Below are 13007 nucleotides of genomic sequence, written 5' to 3' on the forward strand. Positions count from 1 at the left end.
AGCCTATATTTTTTTTCCTTGATTTGGGTTCCAAAATCTACCAGAGAAAATAACTCCATCAATCATTGGTAGAAAAATATTGGCCTCTGGGCTTGTGTGCCACTCCTGATTCCTGTGTGCGTCATCTCTCACTCAGTGGCCCATAGAAAGCATATAGTTTGTTACATTTGTTTTCTAAATTCTCCCTGCAAAAATCAAATTTCTTTTTTTTTTGGGGGGGTTTCTAAAGTGTTCCTGAAAAAAATAAAAATAAAAAACAAATAATAGTGTGACATTAATATTAACATTTGTGCTTCAGTGACAGTCCTGCGTGTGGGGCATCTCTCTAATTTGCAGCCACCAAAAAAAGAGTGTGTAACATTGTGCCTGATTTTCGCGGTGGTCTCACCAACCTGTAAAGGGGTAGCTAAATCATACTGAAGTTATAGCTCACCGTGTAAGTTGTGTGACTGCAACAAATAACGTTAGTTTGGTTACGTTTTTAAAACAATGAGGAAGTCTAGTGGAAGAGGTCGTGGCCGGGGGCGTTCATTGTCAGCTGGTAATGAGGGTAGTGGTAGTGGTGGAGCATCAGGTGGTCGTGGGGAAAAAAATATTGCACCTAAGTCTGGAGCTGTGGAGCCAGGTTCGTCGTCCGGCTACACAAGGCCTCGAACGCTCCCTTTTCTGGGATTAGGAAAACCGCTTTTAAAGCCGGAGCAGCAAGAGCAAGTTTTGGCTTATCTTGCTGACTCAGCCTCTAGCTCTTTTGCCTCCTCTCGTGAAACTGGTAAAAGTAAAAGCAGCGCGTCGTTAGTGGATGTTCACGGTCAGGGACAAGTCACTTCCTTGTCCTCTTCAGCAAAAACAACAACAGAGAAGAATGCAGCAGGCGACACAACGGGTTACTCCATGGAGCTCTTTACACATACCGTCCCTGGCTTAGAAAGTGAAGCAGTTAACAGTCCATGCCCATTACAAATTGAATCTGACATGGAGTGCAGTGACGCACAGCCACAGCCAGACTACTATGCTGGTCCTTTGACTCAGACCACAACATTGCCCTCGCAGGGTGCTGATCAAGAATCAGACCCTGATGAGACTATGTTGCCCCATCACGAACGCTATACCACCGAACGACACGGTGACACAGACGAAGTTGCGCAGGAGGTACAAGAAGAGTTATTAGATGACCCAGTTCTTGACCCCGATTGGCAGCCATTGGGGGAACAGGGTGCAGGCGGCAGCAGTTCTGAAGCAGAGGAGGAGGAGGGGCCGCAGCAGGCATCAACATCGCCACAGGTTCCATCTGCCGGGCCCGTATCTTGCCCAAAACGCGTGGCAAAGCCAAAACCTGGTGGAGGACAGCGTGGCCATCCGGTTAAAGCTCAGTCTGCAATGCCTGAAAAGGTATCCGATGCTAGAAAGAGTGCAGTCTGGCATTTTTTTAAACAACATCCAATTGATCAGCGCAAAGTCATCTGTCAAAAATGTTCTACTTCCTTAAGCAGAGGTCAGAATCTGAAAAGTCTCAATACTAGTTGCATGCATAGACATTTAACCACCATGCATTTGAAAGCTTGGACTAACTACCAAACGTCCCTTAAGGTTGTTGCACCCTCGGCCAATGAAGCTAGTCATCAACGCAACATCCCTTCCGGCAGTGTAGGACCACCATTTAGCGCACCACCTGCTGTATCTGTGCAGGTATCTTTGCCAGGCCAAAGCAGTCAGGGTCAGGGAATCACCAGTTTCGTAGTAGGAAACACTGCATCTAGGGCACCGGCGGCAACAATACCATCTCCCACCGTCTCTCAGTCTGCCATGTCCACCGGCACCCCCGCTAGTTCCACGATCTCCATCTCTCCAGTCCAGCTCACCCTACATGAGACTATGGTTAGAAAAAGGAAGTACTTAGCCTCGCATCCGCGTACACAGGGTTTGAACGCCCACATAGCTAGACTAATCTCGTTAGAGATGATGCCCTACCGGTTAGTTGAAAGCGAAGCTTTCAAAGACCTGATGGACTACGCTGTACCACGCTACGAGCTACCCAGTCGACACTTTTTTTCCAGAAAAGCCATCCCAGCCCTCCACCAGCATGTTAAAGAGCGCATCGTCCATGCACTCAGGCAATCTGTGAGCACAAAGGTGCACCTGACAACAGATGCATGGACCAGTAGGCATGGCCAGGGACGTTACGTGTCCATCACGGCACACTGGGTAAATGTGGTGGATTCAGGGTCCACAGGGGACAGCAAGTTTGGGACAGTTCTGCCTAGCCCACGGTCTAGTAAACAGTTGTCTGTAGCCGTTCGCACCCCCTCCTCCTCCTCCTCCTCCTCGTCCTCCTGCAGAAGCAAGAGCTCGTCCACAGACCGCAGTCGCACAAACACTCCATCCGCACCTGCCACTGTTGCACACCAGGTCTCCCATTATGGGGCAGCTACTGGCATACGTCAGCAGGCTGTATTGGCTATGAAGTGTTTGGGCGACAATAGACACACCGCGGAAGTTCTGTCCGAGTTCTTGCAGCAAGAAACGCAGTCGTGGCTGGGCACTGTAGATCTTGAGGCAGGCAAGGTAGTGAGTGATAACGGAAGGAATTTCATGGCTGCCATCTCCCTTTCCCAACTGAAACACATTCCTTGCCTGGCTCACACCTTAAACCTGGTGGTGCAGTGCTTCCTGAAAAGTTATCCGGGGTTATCCGACCTGCTCCTCAAAGTGCGTGGACTTTGCGCACATATCCGCCGTTCGCCTGTACACTCCAGCCGTATGCAGACCTATCAGCGTTCTTTGAACCTTCCCCAGCATCGCCTAATCATAGACGTTGCAACAAGGTGGAACTCAACACTGCACATGCTTCAGAGACTGTGCGAACAGAGGCGGGCTGTTATGTTTTTGTGGGAGGATACACATACACGGGCAGGCAGTAGGATGGCAGACATGGAGTTGTCAGGTGTGCAGTGGTCGAAGATTCAAGACATGTGTCAAGTCCTTCAGTGTTTTGAGGAATGCACACGGCTGGTTAGTGCAGACAACGCCATAATAAGCATGAGCATCCCCCTAATGCGTCTGCTGATGCAAAGTTTGACGCACATAAAGGATCAGGCGTCTGCACCAGAGGAAGAGGAAAGCCTTGATGACAGTCAGCGATTGTCTGGTCAGGGCAGTGTACATGACGAGGTACCGGGCGAAGAGGAGGTGGAGGATGAGGAGGATGATGGGGATGAGTATATTTTTAATGAGGAAGCTTTCCCGGGGGCACGGGAAATTGGTGGCGTGGCAAGGCCGGGTTCTGGTTTTTTGAGGGACACAAGTGACGTAGATTTGCCTGCAACTGCCCCTCAACCAAGCACAACCGCAGATTTGACAACGGGAACTTTGGCCCACATGGCGGATTATGCCTTGCGTATCCTCAAAAGGGACACACGCATTACAAAAATGATGAACGATGACGATTACTGGTTGGCCTGCCTCCTTGATCCTCGCTATAAAGGCAAATTGCAAAATATTATGCCACATGAGAACTTGGAACTAATATTAGCAACAAAACAATCAACTCTTGTTGACCGTTTGCTTCTGGCATTCCCTGCACACAGCGCCCGTGATCGTTCTCACACGAGCTCCAGGGGCCAGCAGACCAGAGGTGTTAGAGGGGCAGAAATCAGAAGTGGCGTTGGCCAGAGGGGTTTTCTGACCAGGTTGTGGAGTGATTTTTCTAGGACCGCAGACAGGACAGGTACTGCAGCATCAATTCAAAGTGACAGGAGACAACATTTGTCCAGTATGGTTACAAACTATTTTTCATCCCTTATCGACGTTCTCCCTCAACCGTCATTCCCATTTGATTACTGGGCATCCAAATTAGACACCTGGCCAGAATTGGCAGAATATGCATTGCAGGAGCTTGCTTGCCCGGCAGCTAGTGTCCTATCAGAAAGAGTATTCAGTGCTGCAGGTTCAATACTAACAGAAAAAAGGACTCGTCTGTCTACCCAAAATGTAGATGATCTAACCTTCATTAAAATGAACCACAACTGGATTTCAAAATCTTTTGCCCCACCCTGCCCGGCTGACACCTAGCTTTCCTATGAAAAGGTCTTGCCTGTGGACTATTCTGAATGACTTTTCCAATCTCGTAATTTTCTTCACCTGATTGTCCAGCATACGACATGTTTCCACCTCACGAAATGGCCAAACTCCCCACACGGGGTCGTGCTATCGCCACTTTGCGCTTGGACCCTTGAGAGTGCTGTTTGTCTGAAGAGGTGGGTGAGCCCGCTTTTGGTCGACGGCACTGCCACTGGGTCCCTCATAGTACAATAAAGTGTCTCTGGCGGTGGTGGTGCGCACCCAACGTCAGACTCACCGTTGTAATATGAGGGGCCCTGTGCCTGTACCGCCGGCCACAAGCCAGTTCCCCCCCCCCCCAGCTCAAACAGTGCTCTACCACTAGCAAAATTATCTCTCACAGCTTCACCAATGTGTAGTCTAGGCGCTGACATCCTTCAATGACTGGCACTGACAATACCATTGTTTTGACATTTTTGTTATGTTAGGCCTTCGAAGCCTGTCTGCGGTCACTCCTTCCACTAGACTTCCACTGACCAGACCACTGCTGCCCGTGTACCCCTGGAACCAATTTAAAATTGCCTACAGCCATGTGTGATTATTTTAGGCCGTCGATGCCTGTCTGCGGTCACTCCTTCCACTAGGCCTCCACTGACCACACCACTGCTGCCCGTGTAACCCTGGAACCAATTTAAAATTGCCTACAGCCAGCCCAATTTTTTTATTTTAGGCCTTCGATGCCTGTCTGCGGTACATTCTTTCAACTACTACTACACTGACCAGGGCACTGCTGCCCAAGTACCCCTGGAACCAATTTAAAATTGCCTACAGCCATGTGTTAATATTTTAGGCCTTCGATGCCTGTCTGCGGTCACTCCTTCCACTAGGCCTCCACTGACCACACCACTGCTGCCCGTGTAACCCTGGAACCAATTTAAAATTGCCTACAGCCATGTGTTATTATTTTAGGCCTTCGATGCCTGTCTGCGGTCACTCCTTCCACTAGGCCTCCACTGACCACACCACTGCTGCCCGTGTAACCCTGGAACCAATTTAAAATTGCCTACAGCCAGCCCAATTTTTTTATTTTAGGCCTTCGATGCCTGTCTGCGGTACATTCTTTCAACTACTACTACACTGACCAGGGCACTGCTGCCCAAGTACCCCTGGAACCAATTTAAAATTGCCTACAGCCATGTGTTAATATTTTAGGCCTTCGATGCCTGTCTGCGGTCACTCCTTCCACTAGGCCTCCACTGACCACACCACTGCTGCCCGTGTAACCCTGGAACCAATTTAAAATTGCCTACAGCCATGTGTGATTATTTTAGGCCGTCGATGCCTGTCTGCGGTCACTCCTTCCACTAGGCCTCCACTGACCACACCACTGCTGCCCGTGTAACCCTGGAACCAATTTAAAATTGCCTACAGCCATGTGTTATTATTTTAGGCCTTCGATGCCTGTCTGCGGTCACTCCTTCCACTAGGCCTCCACTGACCACACCACTGCTGCCCGTGTAACCCTGGAACCAATTTAAAATTGCCTACAGCCAGCCCAATTTTTTTATTTTAGGCCTTCGATGCCTGTCTGCGGTACATTCTTTCAACTACTACTACACTGACCAGGGCACTGCTGCCCAAGTACCCCTGGAACCAATTTAAAATTGCCTACAGCCATGTGTTAATATTTTAGGCCTTCGATGCCTGTCTGCGGTCACTCCTTCCACTAGGCCTCCACTGACCACACCACTGCTGCCCGTGTACCCCTGGAACCAATTTAAAATTGCCTACAGCCATGTGTGATTATTTTAGGCCGTCGATGCCTGTCTGCGGTCACTCCTTCCACTAGGCCTCCACTGACCACACCACTGCTGCCCGTGTAACCCTGGAACCAATTTAAAATTGCCTACAGCCATGTGTTATTATTTTAGGCCTTCGATGCCTGTCTGCGGTCACTCCTTCCACTAGGCCTCCACTGACCTGTCTACTGCGGCCCGTGTACCCCTTGAACCAACCTAATAAAATATTTAAAAAATTAATTTGATTATAAAAAATAAGATCGTGTTGAGATCTCAAATGCAGACATTTTAACATTAAAAACAAACACACAACAAAAATCTGGAACTGTACTAAAAAGGTCCACCAGCTACAATTACTTTCTCCTGCAAGAAGTTAACTGAAAGGTTTTTTTGGAGTTGTTAACACAGATATGGCATCCACCGAGTGTTGTCCTGTCGCGTCTCCTTTAAATTATTTCCAATAAGATGTTAAACTATTAATTTAATAAAATCAATAATTAAAAAAATAATTGAGTAAGTCAAAAGCACATTGCAAATAAACATTAATTACAAATCAAGAAGCATGGCGCGTCCGAGGGTGAGTAGATACCGAATAAGAATATAATCACCCTCGGGCGCGCAATGCTTATTTACAACAGCCTTCCTTCCTAAGAATCAGCCCTTCCGTGGTGTAGAGAGAGGTTGTTGTTACACTCCAAGGTGTTCCCCAGGTTGCCTTTCCTGAGCTTCGATCTTCATGCTCTCGTTTAGTAGGTGTCGGAAAGTAGGCTGCATTAGGCCTAAAAAATGGGGAATGGGGTGGAGAGAGATGGTGTGTTACACTCCAAGGTGTTCTCCAGGTTTCCTCGCCATTGCTTCGATCTTCCGACTCTCGTTTAGTAGTTGTAGAAAACTACACTGCATTAGGCCTACAAAATGGGTATCGGGTGGAGAGAGATGGTGTGTTACACTCCAAGGTGTTCCCCAGGTTTCCTTGCCATTGCTTCGGTCTTCCGACTCTCGTTTAGTAGTTGTAGAAAAGTACACAGCATTAGGCCTACAAAATGGGTATGGGGTGGAGAGAGATGGTGTGTTACACTCCAAGGTGTTCCCCAGGTTGCCTTTCCTGAGCTTCTATCTTCAGGCTCTCATTAAATTGTGGTTAAATGGAACAACTGCATTTGGCGTACTAGTTGGTTTGGGGCCTACTATCGGTGTCTGCCACTCCTTGCTGTTCTCCTGGTTTCCTGTCCTGAAATTCCATTTTCAGCCTCTCGTTAAGTAGTTGTTAATGTTAGACTGCATTTGGCCTACTAGTTGGGTTGGGGCCTACTATCGGTGTCTGCCACTCCTTGCTGTTCTCCTCCACTGAACAAAGCTGTGCCGCCTGTTTACTACGGTTGCCAATTTTGAACTGCATTTCGACTACTTACTGATTTGGCCCTACTCTCTGTGTCAGCCTCTCATTCCAGTTGTCCTCCACTGCAATGCCCCCTGGTTATTCCTGTGTTACCAATTTTGAACTGCATTTAGCCCACTTTCTTCTTTGGGCCTATATCTGTGTTTCCACTTCATCGTGCCCATTGCCCAGCCAGTGATAGATGAGTCTGCTGGTACATTGACCCATAACGCAACATTCCCCGTGCACGCTACACAACAACATTGTGACCCTGCTGAAAGTCAGGTTGCTCTTCCCGCATACCATACCACCTTACACGGGGACAAAGAGGAAGGTGCAGATGAAAGTGCAGGTTCCTTCATCAGGTGGGGGGAGGAATACTAGTTGGCGACGTCACTGGCACAGGGCCTCTCATAGTACGCAAAAGTGTTGCTGCCGGTGGGAGGCGCCCCCGCCGTGCAAACACACCGCTGTACTTTGAGGGGCCCTGTGCCAGTGCCAATGCCAACGAGTGGGCCCCCCCTGCTTGCTCAGGATCACAGCACTTGCAAAGTTGAAATACTTACCTCTCCCTGCTCCACTGCCGTGACGTGGTCCAGATTTACTGGGCCCACTAATTACTTGAACCAGCCCTACCCCCCACAACTTTAGCCAAATGACCCCCAATTTCAAATGCCTTCCAATTATTTTAAGGTAAATTACGCTTGACAAGCTTCATTAAGAAGAATGGATGGTTTTGACATTAAAATGGGCACTCTAGGTGTTTTCCTGGCCCCCACTCACTGCCGACTATGCTGCCCCATTGACTTGCATTGGGTTTCGTGTTTCGGTCGATCCCGACTTTACGTCATAATCGGCCGATTTCACTCGACCCGACTTTGGACATAGTCGGGTTTCGCAAAACCCGGCTCGACTCTAAAAAGGTCAAGGTCGCTCAACTCTAATCAGGACTAATAAAATCATTACATATTTTTAATGTGTTTTTTTAATACTTTTACAACATGTTACTCTGCAAAAGTATAAAAAAAGGCTAACAAATATCGTACACAATATTGTACATAAGTGTAACGACCCATAAAACCGAGTTAACACTTTGTAATTGTACATCAATTGGTGTACACTAAGAAATGTAAAAATTAATATATACCACAGAAATGGTTCTATTAAGTGACAAGCCCTGCAAAAAACAATGTCTGAGACTTGGGCTATTGTTGAGTAAAATTACATTGCTGTCAAATTAAACATAACACAAAAAAATAATAATAAGTCATATGCACCCTAACAGTGCCCTTGAAAAAAAAACAACTCATCACTAGTGATGAACGAGTGTACTCGTTGCTCGGGTTTTCCCGAGCACGCTCGGTTGACCTCCGAGTATTTGTTAGTGCTCGGAGATTTAGTGTTCATCGCCTCAGCTGAATGATTTACAGCTACTGGACAGCTTGATTACATGTGGGGATTCCCTAGCAACCAGGCAACCCCCACATGTACTCAGCCTGGCTAATAGCTGTAAATCATTCAGCTGAGGCGATGAAAACAATCTCTGAGCACTAAAAAATACTCGGAGGTCACCCGAGCAAGAGTACACTCGCTCATCACTACTCATCATGCAAAAAACAAGACCTTAAATGGCTACAAAAACAGAAAAATGTGAAATTTGGGGAAAAGGAAGTTGAAACCACTGGGTGCGTTGCAATGTTAAGATATCAATGCATTTTGCAACTTAAAGAACACAATGGTTGCAAATTTCTTTACCTTGGATCAAATAACACATATTTTCTGTTTTCTCAATAAACTTTTTTTCTTTCAATGTTTCCATCAGTTTTTATATTTGATATTGATTAATGCTTTGTTTTGCTTTCTCTCTGGATTTAGGTCACAGTGGATCCACACCACGTCCCTCTTCTCAGCACTTCTTGAGATGAGCATTACATAGACAGTCAATATTACGGGACGCCAGATGTAACGTATGACCCTCTCTGTAGTTATGGGTTCATCATTTACCTGTTGCATGTTTCCCATCTCTGTCAAGCCAATATTTAAGCAATGCATGGCTCTGATCCTGTAAGGAATTTGGATTTTCCACTCGTATTTGATGAATTTGTTCTTCTGTGAAGTCCAGCTCTCTGGCTAGTTCTGAAACAATAAAAAAAAAACCCTACTTTTAGCAGTCTGCAGACAAAGACAAATCCAGCTGTGTCGAGATTACACCACCTAGTGGACAATGGAGATTTCATTTTAGCACAATTAAGTATGTCCTCTTTTATATTTCTTTAACTAATGTACTTTGTAGTCCCCTTATAGAACATAAACCTGCGGTTGTCCAATTGCTTTGTACTATACACTTCTGTAAAATTGCATTGAAGTATTTAGTAAAATTCAGGGTCAACACACTGGCCTGCATGGCAGTGATAAGAACAGTAACTGTCGCTGTCATAGCAGTGGCATATAACAGGTAAACAGCAGTGAGCAGCTCCACCCGCGGTTGTTAGAGACAAATGAAGGCTGAATAAGGCCTCTTTCACACTTCCGTCTTTCAGCTCCCGCCACAATCCGTCGTTTTTTGAGAATGCAGGATGCTGCAATTTCTCATAGACTTGTATTAGCGACGGATTGTGATGGATGGCCATCCGTTTCATCCGTCTTTCACTGGATCCTGCATTAAAAAAATGGTCCGTCGGGCAGAGAAAATGTTCGGAGGAACGTTTTTTCTGCACGTCGGAAAATCGGTCAGCGACGCATCCTGCGCTGCCCGTCACTGGCTACAATAGTAGCCTATGGGAAAAGGATGCGTCGCTGCCTGTGAAAAGCAGGAATCCAGCGACGGGTCCCGCCTTTTCAAAGAGAGCATGAGTGGAAGAATTTCCCATCAGGGAAATTCTCTCTCGCTCTCTTTTTCCTATTGATGCTATTAGATCTCGTTTGAGACGAGATCTAATAGTGCATCATATATTGGGAAAGGTTTAAAAGGGTTTTCCCACAAATAAAAATCTCACCTTGCTGGGTGCAGCGTTGATTGCTAGAAATCGTGTGCTATGTACAAGACTCCTTCTTACTGTATGACTGTAAGGAGGAAGAGATTGAATAGAGTAAGTCCACCATCACTCCATTCAAACTCCTCCCTGTGAGCGGCCAGAAAAGAGGAGTCATGGACATCCGGTTTTTACTAAGTAATCTGACAGCACCATAGTGTAGAAGCAGAGCCCTGATTTCAGCTACATGTCACTCACTGGGCTGTATTTTGAGGTATCAACAATATTCTTTTTATTTGGGGGATTTTTTAACAGTTTTTGGGAAGGGGATTTATAGTTATAATCAATAAGGTGAGTAATAAAACATAACAGAGCGATCTAAAACTTGTTTAATTAAACAAGCAAGAAAGAAGAATTAACAGAGAAAAAAAGGTTACTGCAAGAGGAAAAAATGTGAAAGGAAAAGTCAGGAGAAGGGAAGGGGAAGGAAAGAAAAGGGCATAGAAGGTTGGATCAGATAAATATGGAGAGTATGGTCATGGGAAAAGATCATCCTTATTGAAACAATATTTATAATAAAACAATTTTCAATTTGCTTTGTTGAATATGATTTCCACTTAGATGCTGTAAGTATTTTTGTTACAGCAAATTGATGGATTACAAAATGTTTAATTTTGGGGGGGGGGGGGGGGGGGGGAGTCGAAATCAAGCGAGAACAAAACCAGTTGAGGAGACAATTCAGCAACAGAGTTGCTAATATTGCTCGATAAATTAGCTACTTCTTTCCACAGGTCAATTTATTTTAGGACATGAGCAAATAATATGTAATATGTTAGCTTTTTGAGTACAGTTCCTCCAACATAAGTCCAATGCGTTCTCAAAAATCTTCTTTAATCTGACAGGTGTATAGATCCAACGAGATAAGATTTTAAAATGTTTCTCATGAAAATTAGCATTTATTTGATTTGTATGATATTTCAATTGTTTCTTTCCACGACTCAGATGAAAAACATATATTCATATCATATTTTGTATCATCCATTGTAAGGGTTCTCCATTTCTGCCCAGCTGGTTGTGGCTTCATCTATAAGCCACTTTCTGCTCTGCATTATGATATTAGCCTCGGAGTAGGCCTGTAGATTTGGGAGACCAATGCCTCCGTTTCTTTTGTTCTTATATAGTAATGATTTGGCTACTCTTGGTGATTTTTTATTCCAAATAAATTTTGACATTTGCTTATGGAAGGACTTAATCCATATATCTGGAATCTGAATTGGAACAGTTCTAAAGATATAGTGAAGTTTTGGTAGGACTATCATTTTATATAAGACAATCCTACCAAGCCTAGAGGTATTTGTTTTATCAAAATTCCCAATATTTTTTAAATTGTTTTTTGTAGCAGCTTCAGATTTTCATCTAGTACCTTACATAAACAATTGGTAATTATAATTCCTAAATATGGGACATGATGTTTTTCCCAGTTATAAGGAAATTATTTTTATATCAATTTTTTGGTTATGTGGTCTACGAAAAAGCTTCAAATTGTAGATTTTTTATCATTTATATTATAGCACGAAACTGCAGAGAAGTCTCTTATAATAGAAGTAATAATTCTCGATTAAATGGTAGGGTCAGTGGTAAAGATTAGTATTTTGCTGTTTCAATACAATCAGTGTTTTATCATTATGAGATTATCACCACAGGACCACTGGTTTCGTACATACTAGTCCAGCCACACCCCCAACACCGATTAGCAGCTTTTTGTCACTATACAATGTACACAGAAAGAAATAGTGTTGCTGAGGTTATGCACAGCTAAGCATCTTCTAGATCGGCAGCAGAGAAAACTGTCATTCTATCATAACTGCTGCACCAAATAAACTACAGTGGGGAAAAAAGTATTTAGTCAGCCACCAATTGTGCAAGTTCTCCCACTTAAAAAGATGAGAGAGGACTGTAATTGACATCATAGGTAGACCACAACTATGAGAGTCAAAATGAGAAAACAAATCCAGAAAATCACCTTGTCTGATTTGGCAAGATTTATTTTGCAAATTATGGTGGGAAATAAGTATTTGGTCACCTAAAAACATGCAAGATTTCTGGCTCTCACAGATCTGTAACTTCTTCTTTAAGAGGCTCCTCTGTCCTCCACTCATTACCAGTAGTAATGGCACCTGTTTGAACTTGTTATCAGTATAAAAGACACATGTCCACAACTTCAAATAGTCACACTCCAAACTCCCTGTGGTGAAGACCAAAGAGCTGTCAAAGGACACCAGAAACAAAATTGCAGCCCTGCACCAGGCTGGGAAGACTGAATCTGCAATAGGCAAGCAGCTTGGTGTGATGAAATCAACTGTGGGAGCAATAAGAAAATGGAAGACATTGTACCTGCGAGATTTCTCCAATTGTAGGTCCATGGGGCTTGTTTATGTAGCATCTTGTTGTTGCCCCAAAGACTGTTGGTAAAACCACAAGGGAATTTAAAAGGAGGGTTGGTGAGCACATTGGTGACATTAGGCACAAATGGCATACGCCTTTGGCTAGACATGTAAATGGGGTACACCAGGGCAATACCGGTGACATTGCCTTTAGCATCAATGAAGTGGTCACACCAAACCCGTGGGGTGGTAATCTGGACAAATTTAAACTCCAGAAGGAGTGTGCCTGGATTCATTGATTAGATTATTTGACCTCTGCGGGTATCAATTCAAATCTTGCCTATGCATGCTTCCTTTGAGGTTAATTAGGTTGGCGTATTTGGTTATTATTACCTTGTTGTTCTGAATTGTGGACTAT

The 13007-nt window shown here is 44.8% G+C and overlaps 1 protein-coding gene across 47 annotated transcripts in view; it reads right to left on the reverse strand.

The window, feature by feature from the left end:
* ANK2 (ankyrin 2) overlaps window positions 1–13007 on the reverse strand; it is a 732820-nt gene that overhangs the window by 59288 nt on the left and 660525 nt on the right. For all 47 annotated transcript variants that reach the window (XM_069743800.1, XM_069743822.1, XM_069743806.1 and 44 more), the window contains one exon: window positions 9238–9369. In XM_069743800.1, coding sequence (XP_069599901.1) covers window positions 9238–9369 — 132 coding nt within the window. The remainder of the gene's footprint in view (window positions 1–9237; window positions 9370–13007) is intronic.

Source organism: Ranitomeya imitator, chromosome 1 (genome assembly GCF_032444005.1).
Source record: "Ranitomeya imitator isolate aRanImi1 chromosome 1, aRanImi1.pri, whole genome shotgun sequence".
Lineage (NCBI taxonomy): Eukaryota > Metazoa > Chordata > Amphibia > Anura > Dendrobatidae > Ranitomeya > Ranitomeya imitator.